This window comes from Ornithorhynchus anatinus, chromosome 13 (assembly GCF_004115215.2).
Source record: "Ornithorhynchus anatinus isolate Pmale09 chromosome 13, mOrnAna1.pri.v4, whole genome shotgun sequence".
NCBI classification, from domain to species: Eukaryota; Metazoa; Chordata; class Mammalia; order Monotremata; family Ornithorhynchidae; genus Ornithorhynchus; species Ornithorhynchus anatinus.
In genome coordinates, this window is record NC_041740.1 from 35,650,542 (window position 1) to 35,676,961 (window position 26,420).

The 26,420-nt window shown below is 40.5% G+C and overlaps 1 protein-coding gene across 1 annotated transcript in view; it reads right to left on the bottom strand.

The window, feature by feature from the left end:
* Window positions 1-346: 346 nt before the first annotated feature.
* Window positions 347-26,420, bottom strand: part of TAF3 (TATA-box binding protein associated factor 3) — a 129,536-nt gene continuing 103,462 nt past the window's right edge. The window contains exons 5-7 of the mRNA XM_029077942.2: window positions 4,671-4,926; window positions 3,156-3,262; window positions 347-2,356 (exon numbers count right to left, since the gene is read on the bottom strand). Coding sequence (XP_028933775.1) covers window positions 2,242-2,356; window positions 3,156-3,262; window positions 4,671-4,926 — 478 coding nt within the window. The 3' untranslated portion in view covers window positions 347-2,241. The remainder of the gene's footprint in view (window positions 2,357-3,155; window positions 3,263-4,670; window positions 4,927-26,420) is intronic.

Genomic DNA, 26,420 nt, shown 5'->3' on the forward strand with positions numbered 1-26,420 from the left:
CAGTGACCTTGAGGTGAAAGGCTCCGTATTCCATTACTAATCCCTTGAGCTATCCAGCCCCCTGAAAATGATTCTTTGGTTTTATTACTGCAAAGACCATTTATAAAATCATGAACTGGATTTAGGAAAGCAACCATGAAATAGCAAGGGACAACAAACTGATTGAAATTCTTTAAATGTAGTATGGACTGACGTCTCTCAGTCAGGAGGATTGGGAAAAACATTATATAGACACTTCCTTTCATATTTCAGTAGCGAGACCTGCTCACTTAAACGTGGCAACTTTAGATCCATTGACCATGCCCGAAGGAACAAAACTGCACATAAAGAAACTGGAAAAGCACCCGACAAAACAGCCATCAATCTTTATTTTGAACCCCCAAAAAGGAGTAAATTTCTGTGTTGTTTGTGGGAATACATTCTGTAAAGAATAGAGGAGTTTTCAAACATGGAATGATCCCAAATTTTTTTAAAAAGAAGTCTCAGCAAATATGCTTACTCTGGTATTTTGAAGGAATGGAAAAACTTTAAGGGGTGGTATTGAACAAGGAGGGCAATGTAATACTGCACTCTTAATAAGCCAACTGCACCTCTACTGATTTGCAATTTAAAAGCCACAGCAGGAAAACTCTAGTTCCCTAGCCAGGCAATATGTTTTTAAAACATGACTAATTCATACACTAATATCCATTTACTTGGCATTAAAAAATAATTCCCATTACTATTTGGACAAAAGGTTGAAAGTCCGCACCTTAGGATTCAAGACGTTTATCACTGTATGGCTCAAATTGGGATTATTCCATAATTAAATAACAATGTCTACCTTTATCCTATGGTTCTAAAATTAAATTCCAGGTACTGCATTACCTCCCAATCATCCCTTTGACAGCATGTATGAAATATCTCATAGTGGAGCAAAATTCTGTTACAGTGCAATTGATTCTTTAAAAATAACAGATTCATCTCAGAGTTTACTCAGTTGCTCTCAAAATACAATGTCAATGAAAAGGTTCACAGAAACACCATAAACACAAGACACCACAGGATTTGTTTTTTGCTCTTTATGGGATTCTCTATGTCCTTTTAATTAACTTAAGCACAGACATGTTGACAGAAATGAAACTGGGTTGCAAAAATTTCAAATCATCTGCTACAAATTAAAATTCCCTTGCTATCCTTCCAACTACTAGGGTCCTTTCCCTCCCACAATGCTGTTGGTTGGCTTCGCTAGCCCAACCACAGGAAAATGCCTTTGAAAGGAAGCTCTCGCCCCTCTCTGCTCTCACGGGTGCTGGCAATCTCAGCCGTGGCTGAAATCACAGTGGATTTCAAAGACAGCTAGAACCAAACACTTGATCAAAATATTTTAAAAAATCATTAAGTACTTCATAAATATTCAGTATATACATCGGGGCAGATCTTTAATATGAAGTGTTTTTACACATGTTGATGAAATGTACAATTGGTGAGAAGGGACACCAGGGAGCTTAAAGGAGAGCAAAATTACAAAACAACAAATAATATAAAATATATTACAGAAACTTCAAAAACAATTTGCACAGAAGAAAATTGGACACAATAGAAATTTTTCTTTAAAAAATAGAAGATATCTCACAAAAGCCTGAACATGTTTATATATGTTAGTACTAAAAACAAGGAGGGAAAAAAGCTTCATATATTCTTCTCACAAAAATATTTACCAGCACTCTGGAGTTTTCTTCTGGGTTGTTGTGATTATCTGACTATGCAGCGAAGAGGTTGAAAAACTGTATTCAGACTAATGAAATCACTCCAGAATGTCGTCTTAAATTACAGTCAAGGCAATTTACACTTTATCCTCTCATCTGACACCATAAGGAAAAGGCTCAGGAGAGAATAAAGAAAAAAAAAAACACAAAGAAAAAAAGATGATTCGTTATTTACACCACTTGTCCCTGTTGCTGCAGAACGGTAGGAGACGGAGCTGGGCAGAATTTACCCTCTTACCACTCCATTCTGTGTGCCTCTAGCTGACAGAAACCAGCGATACAGTATTATAGTACAAATCGTTCCCACGGGGCCGGACGATGGCAGGAGACAGAGGTCCAGGGTAGACAGTGTAGTCTCATTCCTGAACCATCCACGATTCATCATCCTCATCACTTGATGGTAGAGGAGTTGGCAGAATCGCCCCAAATCTCTTTACCAAGGCAGAAGCCCCGATAAGACACTGTGCACCTCCGACCCCCTCGTCCTGGGGTTTCAATGTGCTCTGTGCTTCCTCTTCTTATGTTTTTTATCTTTCTTTTTGTTGGCACATTTTGGGCAAAACCATTGCATTTCTTCTGGTGGGGCAGCCATGATTCCAACACAGGGCCTACAAAAGTCACAGAACATCCACATCTCAGTTCAATAACTTACAACCAGGCCCGGTTTTCTTTCTTTTCTACACTGTTCAGGATGGTTTACTTATTTCCAAAGTACAGCATACCTGACCAGAACTCTAGCCTAACAACAGGTCACGTGAAACGGTGTAGGCACAATAATGGCTTTTTATTACATTTCAGCAATGATTCCGCAAAATAAGTTTTTAAAAAGAATTGATTCGTTAATATTGAAAAAGTGCAGGCTTCAAATACTCAAGTATTTTGTTTAGTACAAGACCCTTTTTGGCTGAGTGGGATTTTATAATATTGTGGGGTATTACAGTAAAGCAAACTCAACCTTGCCCAGCACACCTTTGTTTTTTTACTTACATTTCTAAAACTATCCCTTTCACCCATTATAACGCAGATTACTGACGATACCATCTGAATAGCGGTCTGGCAAATTATGGCCATTTCTAATGAGAAATAACAGATTTCTAGCTTTTCATAATCAAATGATGTCCAGTAACAATGGCGAACACCGAATGCTTATAAAGACCCTTTCAACTAGGGATTTCAAAACACTTTTACCCGTATATCTCTGCCACCTTCGCACTTGACTTGGGGAATTGGAAGCTCAGAAGGGTTACAACGCCTTTGGTCAAAATCTGTTGGAGGCAGAGTTGAGGAAGAAACCTGGCATCCTACCCCTAATTATTTGTAGATTGCATTCCCTCTCTGAACTGCACGTTGCCAATGTCAAATCAAATTATAGAGTTCACCCACGACAGGAGAGGCTGAAGAACTTACCAATGGTACCAGTCATCACAGTCATCACAGCCAATCATAGGACTACCATCATCTGGTTTGTTACAACCAGGGCAGATCCAAATTTGATTGCCCCATTCATCTCTGATCTGGGATTTTCCAAGTCAGGGGAGGAGGAAAGGGGATAGACACAAGGGAAGGAGAGAAAGAGAAGAATGCTTATTTTTCACCTCAAATACAAATACAAGAAAATCAATACATCAAGCATTATCATTCACAGTTTTCTTATGATGCTAAAGAGGAAATGGCCTCTAAATACTTAATTAGTCCGAGTCTAATGAATTTTGGCATTTTAAACCATCTGACTTCAGACATCTATTTCATACGTATTAGTGGGAATCATAACATCCATAAGTCAATGAACTCCCTTTACCCCCGGAGAAAAAACTCTGCCAGATATAAAGGACTTTAGTAATTCAGGCCCTTTTGAGAAATAAAGTCAAAATTTTTGAGGCCTAAGTTGCTCAACTATGTGAGGTCCCTGTATGAGATACACAGACGTAGATTTAATATATACAGGGCAACATGCATGTATTACCTTCTTATTACTTATTAGCCAAAACCTTCTCCTGAACTAGCTGATAAGATCAAGGATATAAAAGACTTGTTACTAAGTAACTTTCCATTCCCTTTATGACATTTACAGTTCAGTACCATCTACCAAAGGACAAATGAAATAAGGCATGGAAAGCCAAGTGAATATACATTTTAAGTATTTGCAACATCTTCTCATTCTGATTGAAATTAATTTGAAGACGGTGGGCCATTTGAAGTTGTTCAATAGAGGCCTGTGGCCATGAGTGCCCTTTCCATTTGTTTTAATGAATCCTGGCCTATGGGATCTCCAAGACTGACTCAGGAATTTGCTCCCTTGGCCTTTGAGGCTGCTCAAAAACTCCAGCAGCTTCAGGTACAAGTTTTGCTCATGGTGGGTCAAAGCCTAAGACTTAAGCACACTGTGGTTTTAAGAGGATGTAATTGCTCAATCACTGTGTTAAAAGTGAACGGGTCAAATATCATTATGCATATTTCCATATTTTCATTTGGGCACAGAATTCTGTTCAGCGTAAAACTGAGCTATGTTAAGCATGATGTTTAGTACAATTCTGAGCAGAGGGAGACAACAACGTTCAAGGTTATTTCTACATTTAAATGGCTCAGACATTTGCGCTTATGGATCTTAAATCCACAGCAGTATTGGCCTTTAAAAAGGTAGGCCCTACAGAGCATTAAATCGGGAGGATTTCCATCTTTTCCAAGCTCCACTGGCTCTAAAATAATAAAATCTTACCACTTTCTGCCTGCATGCCATCCTTCATGAAGGACACACTGGTTTAAGGAATAATGCTACACATCTTTCAGGGGAAGGGATTTTGTTAAATGCCTAACTCCAACAAGACCTGATTTTGAAACATTAAAAACCAAACCAAAACAAAACAAAAAAACCAAAGGCACTCTGAGGCAGTTTTTGTGCAAGTGAGAATGAAATTCACGCACCACATAAGTGCTGACTGTTTCTGTTACCACACTGCGGACAGGGGTTTTGGAGCTTCCTGAAGCGGGAGCAGCAGGAGATGGAGGTGGGATCAAAGCAGGAGCTGCAGCGGCTTGTGTTGGAGGGGGTGCAGGCACTGGTGGGGGGGTCACGTGGACAGGTGGAGGTGCTGGGGGAGGGGCCGGTGGTGGCGTCTTGGGCCTGTTCGCAGAGGGAGGTGGCTTAGCCTCCGGTGCTGGAACCACTTTGCTGATCACACTGCCAACACAGGGGAGGAAAAGAAGAATTCAATATGACACAGTTACAAAATAAAACCAAAAAAACCCCAAAACCCTCCAAAACCACAAACCCTGTAACCAATTCATTTCACCTGGCAAAAGACAATTTTTGCTTTGTGGCCACTTTAACCTCTGGGCTGCATGACATCTTGGAGGGTTGGGAAGAGCTATAGAGGGTAACAGCGCCTTGAGGGCAAGGGCTCAGTAAATATTGATGACGATGATGAAAATGGAAGTGGGGCTGCACACCGAGTGGCACACCCTGTGATTTTCTGTCAGGGGAAGAGGCGGTAGGTTTCCACCTCATCTAGCCTGACTCTGCTTGGGGTTTCTTCATCGGGGGAGGGAGAGGATCTAGTACAGACCGCCCTTTGCCCTTGATGAGGGAGCTAGAATTGATTGTTCGAGACAAGTCCTGGTCTGACACCATTCTTTCTGAGTTCTATGGCAGCGCCTGAAGAACTCCCTAATAACAGTGGCCACGGTGTCTGGAAGTGTGGGCTATGGATGGCCTGGCTGTGGTGCTTCTGGATAACTGTTGTCCTGGAGACTTGGAGGCCTCCCTTGACTGCCCCTTCCTCTTTCACTACAGCCCCAGAAAGAGGAACTGGGGCAAAAACGGGGCAATCGTGGCACTGGCAGGGGAGGTGCCTGTCATCTGCCAGGTTGGACTACTATGAAGGTCGACACTAAATGGCAAACTCCACAGCAAAATGCAACATGGACTCTGTTCCATCACCAATGACTGATTTTCAAGTGGGAACAAGAAGAAGTCTTACGCACTGAGTTGCTTGCTCACCAAAGGCATCAGAATGATGTTTGATATGTGAAGAAATATCAGAGAAGAACTTTAATTATGTGATTAGGAACCACATTGTTTACTTTAATCTCTATGAAGAGAGAAGGACACATCCTTTAGGGTTTTTGAATTAAGGTTACAAATAGCTGTTAATTTAATGCTTCCCTTTTAAAAAAGAATGGACGTAAGAGAGTTAGCTGGTGCTGAGACAAATTTAAGGAGAAAATAATCTAACCGGTTAAAACATTTTCAGCTACTTTCCTAGTTAGTTGAAATGACAGATTTTTGTGATAGGATGCAATAAGACAGGTGATTACGCCTGAAAAACACCTCAAGATTTCAAATTCAGATCCAGTGTTTATCTATGAAAGAAGATGTTAAATACTTAAATACATGTGTTTTAAAAGCTTCATTCAAGTGGGCTAAAACATTCTTTAGCATCACAACTGATTGCTGAAGATTAGAGCGAGATGCCAGAGAGCACATTGAAGTTCTTCTCCTGGGATTTTCAGAATGAGGTGGGTGATGCACACCCTCGTGCTTCAATCTATCAGGTAAGATAAGTTAAATTAAAAGGAAGCTGAGAAAACCTGCTATGTTTCATGATGAACTAATAAAACATCCAGCCCAGTAACAGGGCTGGTTTTGAGGTAGGTGAAGCAGGCTGGGTTGGGGCAGCTAAATTTCTGCAAATATTCACTGGCTTAGAATTGTCGCCTCACATGAGTGGTGAGGGAATGCTAAGACCTAATTACAATAACAACAATAATGGTAATGCGTTAAGCGTTTACTATGTGCCAAGCACTGTACTAAGCATTGGGGTAAATTACAAGATATCAGGTTGGACACTGTCTCTATCCCACACAGGACTCAGGATCTAAGTAGGAGGGAGAATCAGGATTTAATCCCCACTTTACAAATTAAGTAATTGGACAGAGAGAAGTTAGGTGATTTACCCAAGGCAAACAAGTGGCAGAGCCAGGAACAGAACCTAAATCTCTTGACTCCCTGGCTGGTGCCAATGGAAATGCACCCGATGAGTCCGTGTTTCTTGGACCCAGGCAGGGAGGGCCAGGGAGGTGTGATGAATGGAATTACCTGCCACTTTGTTACCTCTACTCTCTAAACTGCCCCTTCCCTGGATGGAGCCTGAGAGGCAGAAGGGGGAGTGATGGACCCCTAAACCAGTGCTCCTTGGGTTCGATTCCAGCAAGGGGGTGGTTCAAAAAGCAGAACTACTGGAGTGGATAATTCTACCCTTTAACCCCACAACGTCTTCTCTGGCAAAAATGAAGGATTGCCAACACCAGCCCTGCCCATGTGGTTTCACACAACAAAGGGTGGGGGGAAGCCACACCGAACCATAAGAATCTCATTCACCTACAGCAAAATAGGTAGCTTTGTACACTCACTGCTATTCTCTTTTGCTTGCCCAGTCCGCAGATGACATAATGCAACTCCGACTGCGAGAATGAGGGGAAATCACCCCAGTCACCCTAGAACTTGTACAGTGCATTTGGGATTAGCAGTGCCTGGATTATCTACTCGCCCCTCGCCCCCGCCATACTCCGGGTGGCTTCCCTCACCTCCCACCCAGGTGTTGCGGCTACCCCTTTAGTCAAACCAACTCTAGGGACACGCCCCTCCTCCATCTCGAGGATGTTCCTGCTTCTTCATCCAGTTCACTCAGAGGCTCCTTTTCCTTTTCAACCTTGGCTCCAGTCCACCCCAGGGTACCTGCTTGATTTCTCCCACCTGACTAGGGGTGGTGCCTGCAGCCAGGTCAACAGGAGAGCAGAAGCAGCAACTTAGATGTGTGCGTTCGTGTGTGTGTATTAGCTGCTCTTACAATTACCGTATCATTTCCCTCACGGTTATCTCGGGTAACTGATAATGTATCGAATAGTTTACTTCATCTTTAAAGTGGTTTTACAATATTATTTTCCCACATCATTCTTTAAAGTAGGTATCACGAACCCCGCGGGGAACAGGGTCCACGTTCGATCTCTTGAATCTACTCCGGCACTTAGCACATCACATATGCCATAATTATTATTTAACAATTAGCAATTTAAGTGCCCAACATCAAAGGAGGAGAAAATATAAAAGCTAGAAACAGAACCCAAATACTCTTGATGACCTAGCCAATATTCTGACTGATTTTCCTTCTCTATGTAAGGGAAGGACCTTCATTTCACGTGGCACTGGTTTAATCTGCTTGAATAAGAAAATGATTTATTAAGTCAGCTTTATAATCATGTATGTCAAGTAAATAAGTGGAGATACCAAAAATAAGATTATATCAACTTTGAGAGGATTAGACAATGGTGATTAATACGCATGCACACCAATTAGCAGAACACAGTATAGGGCAGTCACTTTGATGTAAGAATGTATTTGGCTTAACCCTGGGTTTTGTGGAGATAAAGTAAGATCTGTTCAACAAATGCATGATCGAATTGGTCTTGGGCACCAAAAAGCCACCCAGGCATCCCCAGATGCCAGCTTTCCTTTCTGAATGTAGCGGGGGGAAGGGAGGCAAGTGGACTATGGGGTTTGAGAGTGGTAGGTAGACTGGAAAGAGCTAATTGGTCAGAAAGGCCTGATATTGGGCACTTTCATTCCTGCATGGAAGCCCTTAGCTCTTCTTAGCCCTGATTAGCCAAGGTTGGGTGAGGCTGGGATCGAGTCTTAGGGGCAAATATGATGACTCTGTTCCACAACTCTTTGGACTGGATTCCTACCTCACCGAGCTCAGGCAAGGGCTCAACTGTCCCCAGTGTCCCTACGAGGGCTGACATTTTAAGTACAAGCTGCCCCCTTTCCCTCTTCTCTCTCTCAAAGCTGAAGGGGGCCAAGGGTCCAGTCCCATGAATGCTCTGCTGACAGAGTCGTAGACCAGTGTTCTTTAGCGGCTGTGTCAGGCTTTACTCTGGAAAGTGTGGGACAGAGCAGCTGACTGTGTCAAAAATGCCTTGGCCAGTAAAAATCTGGCAGGGAAATATTTACTCTGATAAGGCTTATCTTTGCAGACCTATTTCCTCTTGCTGAGGGGGAATATCACTGTATAAAATAATAATATATGCAGGACTAATTAAAAACATTCTGATACCAAGAAGACACAGACAAGTATATAAAATCTAACCATGCAGATTAAAACACAGGGAAGTACTTATTGCTTACTTCATTAGCAAACTTGCAAACAATCTGCATGGATAAAACGATATATCTCCCCCATTTCCTCAGGAAACCTCCTGCAGAAAGTTACTGCTCTGTGCTGACTTCATTAACAGAAAAATATCCTTGACTAGTAGAAACTGTGCCGTATTCCTTACGTTCCTCCAGGGTGAAAGGAGTAGAGACGAAAAAATAATATTAGATTTAACAGTGCCTGAACCATATACAAATTTTGGAAAGTGCACCTAGTTCAGTGACTCACTCAACATCCAGGAGGTACCTAATAAATGTTGTTAACTCAAGTGGCAGAAAACTGTTGAGGCCGAATGGCTGATGGGATATGTGGGCGGAGTCCCAGGGGTCTATATGCGGACACAAATCGATTACACATTTAATGAAACTTCTTTCTATCATCTAGACAAGAAAGAGATTACAAGTGAGATATTGCCTTATCTTTTCTTGCTTTCTAACTAATTTATAAAAATGGCACTTTGATGAAAAAAAATGTTACTTTCAAGGGAAGGAGGGAGGAGCAAAGGGGCAGAATTATTTACTGCATTATCCATCTTGTTCCAAAAATAATTATTTTATTTGAAAGATTAAGTACTTCCTCTACAATTTTGTTGTGTACATCAATCAAACTGTTAAGTTTCAACAAAGTCTCACTCACCCTCAGACCTCCTGTCATTCTTCCCAAATCCTGGCTGGCAGAAAGAAGCCTAAAGTGAAGCTACTAGTTTGCTCTCCAATTTCCAAGCGAAAACCACCAGTACTGGGAAGTTGCTTACTTCACCTCCTATGATTTACCACAGAGTGAGCATTTCCCCTTTCCAGATCCCTAACTGTACAGTGATTTGGACAGCCAAGACATTTCTACACATGTAACACAGCTCCAGTCCCATGCCCAGGCAGTTCTGCACTGTCCATGGTGAAAGTGATGTATTAAGGGCCAGAAGACTCCCTCCTGGCTTTTTTTTGGGCCAGGAGACTCTGAGTACGCAGGAGGGGGGGCTGATGGAGAAGAGGACTGCCATCCACGATGCCCCAGAGGATCCCCCATGTAAACACTCCTCACCCATGAGTAGGCGAAGGAGGTGCAACGAGGGAGGGTGAGCATACTGGCCTGGACTGCGGAGTCAGAGGACCTGGGTTCTAATTCTGGCTCACTTAATTTCTCGGTGTTTCAGTTACCTCATCTGTAAAATGGGGATAAAATACCTGTTCTCCCTCTCTCTCAGACTGTAAGCCCCAAGAGGGACAGGAACTGCTTATGTAGCATCTACTCTAGCATTCAGTACTGTGCTTGGCACGTAGCAGGCAAAAAATGCCCACAACTATTACTACTATTATTATTTTATTATTACTATCCTGCCTGCCACTCTCCCGGTGACATCTAAAATTTGTTTCTCACCTGTTTTTTCCTTCATTAATTGCACCTGGAGCTGATAGAACCTAAATAGTTTGCCCAAGGCTTTTTCTAGAACAAAAACTTCATAGATTACATAGGAAGCGGTTCTGTTCTCAACCTGCTAACGCTTAACCTTTCACTTCTAAGTAGGGCATTGTAAAATAATTTGGGTTCCCATTAGCACTGTAATAAACACAGACATTCACTGCCAGGTCTCTATTGTTTCATTTCTCCCCAAACAAGCGGTTTACCCTTCTCGACTTGGCTCCCTGAAGTATCACTTTTTCCCTCCTATTTAATTGCACAGTAAGTTCTCCTCCAGAGCTTTCTGTTGAATGAGCAATGTCTCACAGAGTAACCAACACCGCCCACAGCTGTGTGCCACAATAGCTCCATGCTGCTTGCATTACATCTTTTGGAGGATTTGGTCACGGTGCCCTAACTGCTACAAACACTGGTCTTATTCATAAAAACGTGCAGAAGGAGGGACTTCCAGCAGGGTTCCTTTACCTGTTTCCCCACCACAAAACAGTGAAATAAATGGAATGGGTCATGAGCTGTTTGGCCTGTAATGCAAACCCACTGCTTGACAAGTCAATAAAGAGCCAATCCTTCCCTCCCCAGCCACACATAGAGAGCCAAGGTTAGAGGCAAACACCATTTGGATTTGCCTACACTGGGAGTTTAATGATCCCCATTATTCAGCTATTGTGTGCAAACACTATGATGCCAGTAATCTAAATGTTGGAAGTCTAAATAACTGTCCTCCAAAATGCATCCAGAGTTCAAAACGGCCTTGCAATGACTGATTTATTTATCCTTTAGGGTAAACAGCTTTTAAAAAAAGAAAATAAATATATGCTCAGATGACACCTGAAAAATCTATTCATTATCTACATGAAATCTAAGTATATTTTAGTTAAAGGTTTGATTTAATTTAACATAACATAAATTCACGAATTTAGGAAGTGCCTAATTGAACCAGTTCAATTAAAAGTACATTTTCTCAACCTAGCCTTCAATTCAGGCTCAATATGAACCTTTCTGAACATAAATTGTTGGGGTTTTGTTTTTGTTTTTAACTTCCATAGATTCCTTTACTACTGTAGAACTATAAATGCCAAAATCCTGTTGAAATAAAATTTCACTTGCATAGGGTATCAGACATACAACCTTAAATTGAACAGTTTTCCAAATTGATATATAAGGCCCTAGAATGCTTCGCACAAAAGTTACTGCAAAACTTAATGATTATTAAATTTATCCAGGAATCCCATATCACCCATAAAGCTTGTCTCAAACTTAAGATAAAAAAACTCCCCAAATGGTAAATTCTAAGATAATTAGTGTCTTTCTTGTTCAAATAGAGCAGGATTTGAATGTGGTTTTCATCTTAGTCTACTGAATTGCTTTCTCTGGTTTTTGCAACAGGTCTTCTGATCCAACCAGAACTTTTAAGTACCAGAGTTCTTCAACAAAGCCATAGCATCTTAATTTTGTGGAATTTTTTCCATCCAATTTTTGTTAAATTTGACTTTGACATGTGTAGCCAAACATCCTATACTTGTTCAATTAAAGTATCTGGGAGAGCTACCCAGTAGGGAAGCTAAATCTAAATGGAGTTCAATGCTTTTAACTTTTGACAGCTCAGTAAGAGTTTTTCTACAGTCAAATGTTCACATTTCTATATATCAAAAAAGTGTCACTGCCCCCAGCTAAAGGATATGCTAGTTAAATTTTCTGGATTATGTCCAAATTAGCTCACAGTTCTAAATGGGAGACAATCAGACATATACAATATGAAAAAGAGAATAGAGAGGAATAATAAAAGGTAAACTACCAAAAACCAAATCACAGTTATATATATATATATGACTGGGAAGGTTGACTGGGGGGCAGGATCAGGATGGTAAAAAATTAGTCTGGAAATGGCCCTAGGAGGTGACTTTTTTGTGAGGATTTTAGGTGTGTATTGAGGGGTGTGGTTGGAAGAGGGTGGTTTATGCATGGGGAATGACAGGGAAATTGCATGCTAGAAGGTGCTCAAGAAATCCTGTTGACAACAATGAAAATGAGGTACAATTATATGTGGTTGGGAGGGGCCAAAGAGGGAGTTGAGGAGAGGCCAGACAACATGATAGATAAGAGGAGACAGTGACTAGAGAGGCTTTTCCAGGGCTATTAACAAATGTAAACTACTAGCATTATTACTGTTGCTATTAATCATACTAAATTTACAGAATATTTATAACAACAGTATACTGTAAAGTTACATGTAGGATAGATTGAAGAGGGAAGAGCCTTGATGGGGGGAGACCAATCAGAAGGCTGTTTCAGTAGACAAAACAGTAGGTGAAAAGGGCTTGATCCATGGCTTCAGTACTACGCCCGGAGAGTGAGGGCATCTGTAAATTAATGTAGAGGAAGAATCGCAGGATTTGGAGGAACCCTGGGGGTTCGGTGGAAGGTTATCACTACCAAATTACAATCGACCTAGTCACTACTTTAATCATCAAACAAAATTATCTGATGAAATGATTATTTAAAAAAAATTCAACAAGAATGACAACTTTCCATCTTTAGTAAATTGACAAAACTGGAAGAAATTTTGAGAGTTTTGTTGTTTCATGAAAGACCAGATTCCCACTGAATGGTACAAATGAGAAAGGGAAATGTCAAAAAGGAGAAAAACAAATAAAACCTTTGAAATGGATGAACATTTGCTTTCAATAGCTCCAGAAAGGATGCTAGATAGGCAACAGAAGAGGAAAGGGGCTCTCACTAATTAAAGCAGGCCTTATCAGAGGAGTTGAAGTTAACCAAAACAGGAACACCTTTATTTTCTGGGATTAAGCTCCTTCCAAAAAGATACCAGACAATGTCAAAAGCAATAAGATGATAAAGGATCAAGACCTACTGGCTTTAATAATGAACAAGACTGGGAATAAGTATTTGATAGTTCACTGGAGTGTTACAAGTGATATAAAAATCTGTTATTACTAAAGTTACATTTAGAGTCTGAAATGGCAAAACTTTAGAACAATTTAATTCTACAACTGGCTGGTCTGTCTTCACTAAGATTACCAAGAAGCATTATTTGAATTTTTATCCTTGCTCCTAATGGAACCGGACCAAGAATTTTCTATTTCAGGCCAAAGTAGATGAGTGAATCTGTAAAAATGGATCTGTGGGCAGCTGCGGGGTCATTTCCTCAATAAACAGTGGATACTGGTGCTAGTTTCTTTCTGGGCTTTATCACTGAAGGTAACATGAGATCTTAGACTGATTGTAAAATAATATAAGAGGTGGTTTAGGATTATTTCTTTGAAAAGAGCTTGTGTAATATGTTTTGGGGATATGAAACACAGAGCATTTTAAAGTCACATCTATAAACACACATTTCATTAAGCTGCTTTGAAATAATCATCACTCCTAAACTGCTCTATAGACCTTCAATTTATTCTCAGGTTTGATGCCACCTTGGCACCACCTTTCCTCATTTTCTCTAAAGAAACTCTGCCCTTTTGGATTTGGTTTTCTATCTTGCTTCACTGGGCAAAAGTCTGCCTGAAAAGCAAATTTCAATCACATAATTCAAATCTATGCCACCAGTGGAGAGTCCTAGTAGTATACGGTATTAGTACAAAACCAAGGTCTTCTTCACTCAATTTGTATTTTATATACCTATACGTACTTTATTATAAACTGAAAACCAGTTTATAATCACCTGTTGGTTTTCCTAGTGTGTACCCACAGTCATGAAGGAAAAAGCACTTCTCTGTGATTTGATTCCAGGATTTTCAAAAGTATTTTCATTTGACTTCGAAGTTTCCTAGTGGACTGGAATCACAATTCATTAATTCAGCAGTATTTATTGAGCACTTACTATGTGCAGAGCACTGTATTAAGTGCTTGGAATGTACAATTCGGGAACAAATAGAGACAATCCCTGCCCAATGGTGGGCTCGCAGTCTAATCACAGTCTAGCCTACTTCCAAATTTCTTTTTGGATTCTTATGAGCAGCTGTGTAGCATAGACTCAACAAAGCCAGGCCTAAAACATAATCCTGTTTTACTCAACTGATGATGAGGAAAGGACCAGACAGAGCCCTTTCAGTTCAGACAGCCAGCCACATCACTATGTAATAGGGACTTGGAGAGAGTCTCAGAGCAGTCAACTTTATTTAGTAGTTGTCAGAGCTCAGGTCTGCTAATGGTGTCAAGTCCCTCTGAAAGGTCTGTGAACATCATGACAAGGTCTTGCTGTTTCTTGTAACAGTAGCTGTTGCACAATGGCTTTCAGAGGATTCAAAACCCACCAAATTTTAGAATATTCCAAGATTCAGGCAGCAACCAGAGTAGGGTGAGAAGACAGTGAAATAACTAACAAGGCAGGCAGCAAATAAAGATACATTTGGGAAAATATGGTGATAAAACACTATAAAATATCATAAATTGTCATGGCAGACCGTCAGAACATTAAGTGAAATAGCTAAAAGATTCATCACTTAGAAGTGAAGAAGGATGAATGAAATGGTACAGAAGTCACATGAGGTCTTTCAGAAAGCCCCAGACACAACATACTAAAGGCAAAAAGCTAGAGATTATAGTAAAACCCTGATAATTCAAACACATGGGAACAGAAAAATAAGAATTTGAATTGACTTGGTGGGGATTAGCTGATATTTTTATTAGGGAACAACAGTTTGCCGGGAAGTAGCAGTTGCTTGGAAATTATGTGCTATTTTAAATAAACTGATAATGGATTAAGAAAGTTTCACTGTACAGGTATTAGAACAAAAATGTGGCTTTGGGGAAAAGTCACGTTAGACAATACTTTTTTAATTAGAGTTAAATAGCATATGGTAATATTTTCTCATTCAGATTTTAAAATTTTACTTTAATCCATTGGATTATATGACCCCCTATTCTGATGTCCCTTCACTTCACATTGGGAATACACTCTAGGAAAAGGGAGCTTAAAATGAATTTCCCTCCCCCTTAGACTGTGAGCCCGCTGTGGGACAAGCCCCGTCTGATCTGACTGAACTGAATCCATCCCAGTGCTTAACACGGTACTTGGCACCTAGTAACAATGATAATAAAAAGTTATTATTATTGTTATTGCTAAGTGTTTACTATGGGCCAAGCACTGTGCAACTAAGTTCTGGGGCAAATACAAGATAATGAGGTTGGGCACAGTCCCTGTCTCAAGTAAGCACTTAAGAAACACCACTATTTTTATTATTACTATTATTATTATTGTCGGAGGAGCAGGAGGAAAGAACAATACAAACATTTTGGAGGATTGGTGAATGGCTCACCACAAATGACCTTTCCCTATTCCTCTCCAGGCAGACCTTGACTTAAGAGGCCTTGAGTTAAGATGAACAGCACTTAAGCAGTATGGCCTAAGGGAAAGAGAATGGGCTTGGGAGTCAGGAGACCTGGGTTCTAATCTCAGCTCTGCCAACTGCCTACTGTGTGAACTTGCGCAAGGCACTTAACTTCTCTGTGCCTCAGTTTTCTCACATGTAAAATGGAGAATCAATACCTGTTCTCCCTCCTCTTACACTTGAAGCCCCATGTGGGACAGGGATTGTGTTCACCTGGTAATCTTCTATCTACCCCAGTTTTTAGGACAATGCCTGATACATAATAAGTGCTTAACAAATACCAGAATTATTATTAAGATGTTCCTACATTTACACCATTTCAGATTTACAAAATATGGATTTAGAACTTTAACTTCTCTATGCCTCAGTTCCCTCTCTGCAAAATGGGGATTCAGTACCTGCTCTTTCTCCTACTTAGACTTTGAGCCCCACTGGGGGGACCTGATGATCTTGTACCTACCCCAGTGCTTAGTAGAGTGCTTGGCACATACTAAGCGCTTACTGGACACTATTAGTATTGTTATTATTATTATACTTCACAACACAAGCCTCTTTTTTGGCACTAGCTTCAGGGGTGCACGGGAGCTGCAAGGATACAGAGAAAAAATTTTAGAAGCCAAAATATGTCAGGAGGAGTTAAAGACACCAGGAGAGGTTAATGGGAGAGACTGGGGTAGAGAGGGGGAGGTGACCTGACCACCATATCTGGAATCACCAGTGACGGTTGACATGACTTTTATTTTGAGTGAAGTCCAAGTTGGTTACCCTGTCATTAAACCTCTGAATCAATATGGATACATAAATGGAGCTATATTATCCAACTGTACTTGACTGAGTATACAATTCTTGGTAAATTTTGTAAAAAATTGGGTATCTGTTTCAGAAACTAACTTTTCATTTATAGCATTGTTCCTATAGTAAATTGAAAAATTTCAACTTAGAGGCAGTTTTCAAGAATTGCTTGTTTTAAGTCTTAAGACTGCCTGTATTACAGGGACATGTTTAAACATTTTATAAAGCACTGCTCCAGAAGAATATGTGTCTGTTTCCAGAACTGTTTTTCTACTTTTTCTGGCTGCTGAAAAGTCTTGAAACTCCATTCCCAACCAAGATTCTCTTTTAAAAAACATTGGAGTTCTCTGTTCTAGAACAGTGTGAAATTTGAGTTGTTTACTTTGCTTCTAAATGGTGAAATGATATGTGGACATAAAAATATTATTAAGAATAAGAGAGAAATTATATACTCCTAAGTTTAATGCACCATTCTGACTCACTAAACTTTTTTTTTATTAAAAAAAACATGTGATTAGGTAACACTTTCTTCCCAAAGAGCTGGTTAATGCTTAAGAATGAACCTTTCAGCCAGCCCCCAGGTCAGGAGATTGGGCTTTGTCGCTTTCTTCTGCAAATCTTCCAACTCAAAATTAAGAAATGAGAAGGGGAAAAAGAGCTGATGAAGGCTTTTCAGGGCCTGCAATTTAAGCACCAATTTTGCTCCAACTTAACACATCTGGGCCATCGTACAGATCATTTTGAATAAGACTAAGCAGAAACTCTCTTTGGCTCGTTGCTTCACATAATCAAGGGCCAACATTTCCAGGCAACTATAAAAATCACGTCTTAGATGTACAAATGCATTCATCTGAAATCACAAAACCCAAACCAAACTAAAACTCATAAGCATCTGCTCAAATTTAATTTTCTATTGGTTTGCATGTTTGATTCCTTAACTGTCAGCTGAAAATGTGAGCTTCTGCCTAATAACTGAGACCTGTTACTTACATCAATACATTTTTTTCTTTTAACTAAATTTTTTCTTCCAAAAACTATATTAAGGCACCAGATAAAATTTAGAACACATTAGATTTTCTGGGATAAATATGTATAAAACGTGCAAACAACACTAGTAAAAATAACAACAGCTCAGGCAATTAAATCAAAGAAACATCTCATTAGGAGCAGTGTGGCCTAGTGGAAAGAGCACGGGCCTGGGAGTCAGTGGATCTGGATTCTAATCCCTATTCCACCATTTACCTGCTCTATGACCTTGAGCATTTCAACTCTCTGTGTCCCAGTTCCCTCATCTATAAAATGGGGATTCAGTAGCTATTCTCCCTCTTATTTGGATTGCGGGACCTGAGTATCTTCTACCTACCCCAGAGCTTAGAAAAATGCTTGGCACATAAGTGCTTAACAAATACCACAATTATTAAATGAAAGCCAGACAAAACCATTCACTGAATGCCGAGGTATCCCTGGCTGGTACAGCTACAAGCAGAAAGTCAGCATGCTTGAATAAATATCTGTTGGAGGCAACATTTAAAATCTGTAGATGGGTTTTGTCTAGAGCAATGAACGATTGTATTGGCAGGATATGTTGTACTAAGGCGGCAGCTAGGTGAGCTATGCAAATACAAGCATTTAGGCACAGCATTAAGTGCATTTTTCTGAAATCCACCAAGGTTGGAATTATGGGAAAAGTACTTTGTTTAAAAAAAGTTAACTGCCTAAAACAATTTTCACTAGATCTATCCTTTTAGACTAATTTAATATGCTGCTCCCTGGCAGTCAGTTAGACCTCAATCCCTGCCACTACTGGGCCAGAGCAATGGTCACCCAGCAAAAGAATGTTTAGAGGAATCATGTGATTGATGATTGTCCGCCTTGAAAGCTATCCTAATGTTTAAGGGATTGGATCACATAACATGGCATCTAACATTCCTAACTTTCCTCTAGGAACCTATTATGGAGCACTTATCCATGAACTTACTCAAACCCCTTTGAACCTACTGCTATTTTCTGCCTGCCCAACATCTTGGGGGTAATATATTTCATATGTTTAACTAAACCTGTGCATGACAGGGTTCCTATTACTTGCTTTGAACCATCTACCTTCAAGGTTCGACGGGTATCCCTTGTCCCGCTGGTGAACTATAACTTCACCAGGGAACAGGTCTACCAACTCTGTTGTATTGTACTCTCCCAGGTGCTTAGTACGCCGCTCTGCCCTCAGTAAGTGCTCACTAAATACCACTTACTGATTGACTGATAGGAAAGAAGTCAAGAATCCTTAGTGTAATCTGTGGATTTTGGTACAGCAATCGCTCTCAGTGACAGTTCTCTCTCTAAGCTACTCCATTAGACTGTAAGTTCCTTGTCGGCTAGAAAAGCGTCTACCAACTCTGTTGTACTGTACTCTCCCGAGCGCTTAGTACAGTGCCCTGTACACAGTATGCACTCAATAAATACCACTGATTGATTGAGTTGGGTATTACTTCTGTGCAGTCTATATTTCGATTGTGCTTTGAGTTGCTGTCCCTGGTACTAGGGTGACAAAACGGTCACTTCTTTGTTGATGGCTAAACTCAAATGGGTGTATCTTCAGATGCCCCACCAGGAATCCTGAGGATCAAAATCGACCGCTGTACAGTTAGTTATCGTCATGTATTTTACTCATTTTGGGGGTTAACCACAAAAGCCTTGTGGTTAATCTTTTATTTTTGGATATATATATAATGGCCTTAAAACCAGATGCAATGGTTAGTCACTGCTGGGAGGCCATCAGCAGTGGCTACACTGGCCTGGAGTTGCAGCAATTAGGAATTGGGAAGTAAAGTCTCCAAACAAATGAAGAGTCAAAGTGGCAGATTTAAAAATAGCACCAATCATTGCACATTTCAGCTGCAAGAATGGTATGTATGTGCATTTTTTGTGTATAAAATGTATAAGTACGTATGTACATATACTTAGTATGGGAGAGACGGTTGGGCTCAGTCTCAATCCTTCCAGCCATTCTCCCATATACAAATAGTGATTCACCAGCAGTGGCCTCATTTTAGAATGGTACGATACTGCGCAATAACACAAAATTTCTCTTTCACTGTCCTCAGGTCTCGGAATGATAAAATTGCCAAACACTTGGCAATTATGGGGTGGGGGGTGGCGAGGGCTTCTTTTGTGCACAGATTTTGTTGAAACGTTGTAGGTGCAGTACAACATGGTTTTTCTTTCTTTTACTGGATGGGATTATCTACTGAAGGATCAGTGTGACTTGCTTTTCTCAACTCAATTATTTCTTCAAGTTGCTCTTTTGTCTCGATTCCCTCAAGCATATTATGAGGCAAACTGGACATATGGAGGCCAAGTGTGGTTATTAATCAATCAAAGTTAAATGGGTTTTGTAAAATCACTAAGATTACTAATATTCCATTTAAAAAATTAAAGAAAACAATCTCTTTTTGTTCTGCCTGCATCACATAGTGTCATTTTCTTCACAATGTTTGCTAAACGCTTCTTGTCACTGAAAAGGTGTGTGGTGTTCACTGAATTAAAAAAACACACAAAACTGTAGTTTTTAAAAACCCATTTTCAGTATTCCTTAATTTGCAGTTTCCTTTTACTATTCTTTGTAGACTGCTTATGGTTGCTGGAGACCAAATTTTACCTGAAAAGTCTACACTAATGCAAATCTAAGTGATTTTTCACTGGCTCTCAAATTCATTTGCCCCCTGGCACCTTTGGCATGTTTCTACTGGCAAAACACAGCTCTAGTTCAGGGCAAGTCTGAGTATTTAACTGACTGAAAACCCTCAGAACTAAGTAGATGGGCACGTAAAGCAATCCCAAGGCTGTAGGGTCTCGGAGAGAGAGACAACAGCCCTCCATGGCCCTGTTGCGTAGTCTCTTCCCACACTATAGTGAGAAGGGTCAGCTTCTCCTGTCTCACTCCTGACAGCAACGTAGAAAGGATTCAAGTCCTCTTATTCTGTAGTAGAGGCAACCTTCGGGACGCAATGAGGCTTGGCTATTTGTCGGTAATGTTCTGTTCTGTTCTGGGTACTGAATGTCTGCAGTTTCTTGGGCTACTTTGGGTTGGCATTAGACAATTTCGGGTATCAGTGATAACTTTTCGGGAACTTCAGGACTGACTTATGTGGCACCAACCGCTTAATAACACTCAGTTGCTGAGGTGGCCCTTCCTTGTGCTTCACACAGTGCTTTGCAGACAGTAGGCATCTACTAAATACTGTCAACTGATAGATTATAGGTACTCATGGGAGTTTGGCAACCTATTCCTGTGATTGCAATATAGATTACGATTGTAAAAGCACCGTCAAATAATAAATTAAAAAAATTGCAAAGGAACTTAAACACCAAAATGTATTCACCTGTCAAACCACAAAAAGAAAAAAAAATAACGGTTCATTGCTCCAAAGCTTTACCGAGAGGTACCGTAATAATGAATCTGGTTCTGAATTTCACTGAATATCAGGAATTACAAAACCCTGATAAACTTAAACATTTTTGGTCATTAGTAACAGCAACGAGAATATCTGTGTTGTCCCATCAACAGAGACATGTGTTTTTAAAACCAGAAGTGTCGGTGCCTGGTTGATCTTCAAGGAAAAAATATCTACACAATAAAAAAAGGGCCACAGTGATAGAGCTAAATGATCTGTCCATCATAGGTTAAAGGAGACTTACATTCAGGAAGTTCACATCAGCTTCTTATAGATAACACATCTTAAGTACCTTCCTATATTCACTCAATTAGCGATTTTGTGCTTTGATAACACTGCACAGAGAAACTTTCCAACATATCGTTCAAATCATATCTAAAAAGGTGGTCATAAATATTTTAAAAGCTAAGCGAACTAATAAGACCTAGACCCATTAAGGATAAGATCTTTTACAACAAATTAAATAAAACAATTTATTGAAGCCTGGACTCCAGATAAGGTAGATTTACTAGCTGACCTTTTATTCATTTAAAGAACAAAATTAGCTCTAATTGCATTAGAATGGAATCCACTAAATTTTCCCAAGTCTTCTAATGTGGCATCCATGCAAGTATTGGTGTAATTGTTTACAACCAAGATGGAAAAGCTTTGATTATGATCTTTCCACTTGTTTTACTGTGTCATTAGAGCTATTGCAAAAACCTCAAGCCAGGTTTTTTTTTGACACTCTTCCTCTTTTTCATCTTTTCCGCATTGCATTTTTATGGTTTTCACTTTATCATCGCACCCTGCCTATCTAAAGCAATTTGAGAACAAAGTGAAAAATGTTAGGAGCAAACCTAAAATTCACAGATCACGTCAGGAAAGCAGTCCAGTGAAAAGACAGCTACATCAGGCTCTAACTAGCATCTCGCTGGAAAGCTAGGCTGAGAGTGAAGGCCTGAATAGGCCTAAGAACTAAATTTTTGCTATGTCCTACAGATGATTTTATATTGTATTATATTATCTTATTAAATATTATATTGTTATTGTAATTTCATAGAGGGCGGAGGTCACGCCTACTGAACTTTGAAAAGGAAAGTGATACATGGGCAAAGTAGACAAGGACAACACACTACCACTCTCAGTGCATTATGTATTTACTGGATTTGGAGGACTTCAGAGTTTAAATCTGTCACACAGTAACCTCAAATGGTAGCTCTACTGATGCACTACTTGTTTCACTGCTTTAAGGAAGGGGTTCAGACTACAACTCTAGTAAAGCTAGGCTACTTTTCCCTTCGCTGCCTGATGCTCATCTCACCCCACCCATGGCGCTCCAGGTACTTCTCATCCCCCTTCTAAGAGACAATGGGATTGCATCTTCCTGCAATTCCCACTCCCAGATCTGGGAAAATACCTCACCAGTCCTGAAAGGGGAAGTCTGCAGCAAACCTCCATCCCTATGGTCCTGCTGCTCTCAGAGACTCCCGCCTGACACCCCAGGGCCAGGCCCAGGCGACTGTCCTGCTCACGCCTCTGGTGGGGAGAGAAGGGACTTTAAATCTAGGCTTCCCAGCAGAGTGGGAAGCAGCAAGTAACACCATCAAACAGTGCCTCCAGGGACAGTCGGTCTTCCGCTTAGAGCGGAGAGGGGCCTTACCCTCCCTCAAAGTCAACAGACCTCCCCAAGATGGGCAACCTATTGACCACAATCAACTGGCTGGATAACCCTGCTTTCCTAGGCCAGTGAGAGGTAGTGAAAGCATTGAGAAATTCAATCACTACCAAACAAACCCAAACCAGTAGCAAAAACAAAAAAGACCACCTTCAAGCAGGTCTCTTGTTTCTCTCCACAAATAGCCTATGTTAATTAGAATTTAAAATGGCGTGCCTTGGGGCAAATGGCAGGAAAAGACCTTCAAGGAAGGGCAGATTCCAAGCTCTGAAATCTGGTGTAGCTGTATTTTCTTGCAGGATTCCTTTTTAAATGATCATAGCATATCACCATTAAATATGAGAGTGGGATGAGGCAAGAACGGCAAGTAGCAACAAAGGGCCCACCACATGTGAGTGAAAAACAGAAGGCGCCCCTGGTCCTGCCCTTTGTGTCTTCTCAGTGCGCTTCTGCAAAGATTTAAAACCCCGACTCTCACCTTTCCAAAATAAAACAATGTTCCAAAAGGAAAACAGAATGTTGCAGCAGGGAGGGAAAGCAAAAAGCAGGAAAGGAGACAAAACCATCTGCCATTACATTTCTACGGTTCTTAGCACCAGAACAGCACATCACAAGCTTCATGCTGTATTGATCCTCTCTTTCCTACACTACATGAAGGCATAATATTATTTTCATTAAAATTATTTACAATAACTATTTGGGATTTTTCTACTTTTCCTTCCAACATCTGATTTTATTAGCATTATCAAAGGCCTAGGAACAGAGGTGTTATGTTACTCAAAGACAACCTGGGTCTCTGGATACTTGCATGCACTTAGCTTTGACTTATGTTTTTCATAATTAAAGAGTGATGCTTCAGCTCACATTATCCATAGTATTAGAAACTGAATCTGACCAAAGCCCCCTACCGGGCTCACGCCCCGAAGCTTAACCTCTTAAGGCTAGATCAGAAATCTGTGAATCACATGAAAAGAGAAACTTCCTACTTTCAGAAACCCTAATAGAAGAGGGCTGCTGGGTGAAAGAATTTCCTGAAATAGAAGAATCTCAGTAACACTCACTCATAGTTAAGTTACCATGGGAAATCATTCACTTCAGAGCAGGAAAACAACAAATACCAGAAGGCAAGCTGATCACTTAAAATTATTTTGAAACTCACAGGATATAAAATGCAAAGGCTACAGCACTACATACAAATACTAATAATTATGGTATTTGTTAAGCACTTACTATGTGCCAGGCAACATTCTAAGCGCTGGGGTAGATATAAGATGATCGGGTTGGTCACAGTCTCTGTCCCACATCGGGCTCACTGTCTTGGAGTCCGGACTCAATCATTCCAGCTCTGACACCGTCCCGTTTAATATTTGAGCTTTCAGGGGTTTAACTAAATATAGAATGTGAAAATGACAGCGGCCACAGTGCTGCCAGTTATTAAGTACTTCAGCCGGACTATTAGAGTAGAGAACTTCTTGTGACCGTCTTTATGCCATATTACAGTAATACCACCACAATAATCACTTGGGAGATGAGGCAAATGTTGCAGTCCAATATCTAGTATCAACAAATGAGTGTGATGCATTGTTTTAAGCACCTACATTCCTGGGAGAGTGCAAGAGAAATACAATTTGAATGACCATTGGCCTCTAGGAGTTTACAATCTAATGGGCTGGACACATAACTGTGGATATTCTTGTTGTTTCTTCCTTGGTCCCTGTCATTGGCATCTTCAGGCTGGAAGAAGCATGGGATTCCTGGACACAAGGGCTGGGATGAGGCCAATTTTGAGGCCTGATGTAAGGATGCCCACCTTCCTCCCTCCACCCTACCCTTGGGATTGGCTTTCCAGAATGACCGTGAATGAGGGAGCTGCCCAGCTTCATCTTATTCCTTTAAAGTGCACAGAGAGTGATACTGCTGTGGTGACGATTTTTTTGAATTTTTCTCTCTAGCTCTGTGGTCTCAGACTTCCCTCTCTCACTTAGCCATTTTACATTTCAGATTTTAATCTGGGCTCAAATGCATTTCATGAGATGACCTTTGAGTAGAACACAATTAAGCTAAAACCAGAACAAATGAGATATCTTATAAATCCAAGGAAGGGAGCTCAACTTAATTCCATGTTTGACTCTGTCCACATTTTGGAGGTTCCCTCCCCCACCATCCTCCTAGGGCTGCAGGCTGCAAAGATAATTGGGATGACCTTTTTCTTTTGGCCGAGTAAATCAAGACTGAATGCACTCTGATCTTTCCCGCACCTTAGGAGTGCTCTGGACCTCTCTTCTCCTCTCGGATTCCTAGCTTCCAACCTCGTCTTCGATGGGCTCTCTCCTGGATCCGCTCAGTGTGTGGGCTAAGTCAATGACCCTAGCTATATAACTTCTTCTCCACCCTTCCCTACAATACTGCTGAATCCGGGGTTAAGGCATGAAGGATAGCGGGTGGCTCCCGGCTCTGGTTTTAAATTTTTCGTTTCTTGCTTTATGCCGTCGAGGCGTTTCCAACCCATAGAGACATCATGGACACAGCTCTCCCAGAACACCAGCTCTCCCAGAACACCCTGTTCTCCACCTGCAATCGTTCTGGTAGTGGATCCATAGAGTTTTCTTGGTAAAAATACGGAAGTGGTTTACCAATGCCGCCTTCCCTGCAGTAAACTTGAGTCTCTGCCCTCAACTCTCTCTCATGCCGTTGCTGCCCAGGATGGGTGAGTTTTGACTTGCAGCAGATTGCCTTCCAATTGCTCAACCACTGCCCAAGCTAGGAAATGTCTCTGTTTGACTCTGCTTCCTGTAGTCGAGACTGGTAAAGTACTGGAAACTCTCCAGGTGCGACCCTGAGAGGGGATTTTTCATGTACAAACTGAAAATGTATCTGATTGCTGACTTCTTATAGGCTGCAGAAACTAAGGTAACTTCCAGGGAGCAATAATTCTCTGAAAATGGGTCACAGACCAGGCACATATCATGGTGTGATCTCTTGGCTACCCATTTTCAGAGAACCTGGTCAAAACATCACCTCTTATAACACTGGTTCTGTTACAGAAATATTCAATGCCAGTCCTTGGGAAAAAGCCATGGGATGCCAGCTGTGGGCCACTGTTCCTCTTTGAATTACACTTGGCTAGAGCATGATTAATGTCCTGGTCCTTTGAATGTTGTTCTAACCTGGTTCTTTTTGTAATTTTTTGAGTCCTGGCCATATGGATGGTAAACAGGAACTTTCTGAAGAAAAATACTGTGAGTCTTAATATTTGTGAAGCACTCGTGAGGTGCTAAATGAAATCTGTCATATAAGATTGAGTTAGTGTTACTGGTTTCAATGGATAACGTGCTATTTCTTTTATCATATCAAAAACTCTATGATTACTCTAGCTGAAAGAGATTCTAAAAGGTTGAAAGGAAACTTTTTTTAGGGAGATTAAAGAACAAAAAGTCAGCACCTTCTCTATATTAAAAAAACCCCTCACAGTTGCACAAATCTGGTAACTGAAAGCACATTTAGATAGATAAAATTCACTTAGTTTTCCTGCAAAAATTTCCACAGAGCAGGGGGAAAAAAGGAAGTTTGGTGACTCTAGGAATGCTAATGCCCAGCAATCTCTTATACTGTAAAACTATCTCACAAACAAAAAGCAAAACAAATGATATTTAGGTTATTTCAAAATTGGGTTCTCTACTTGCTTGTTTCTGGTTATTTAAAAGTTTGATGCAAAGAGAATAATTTTTGTGATTTAGCTTATAGACTCTCTCTATCCATAAATATAAGTAACTGGCAACCGCTCTGCAGGCTTTTCC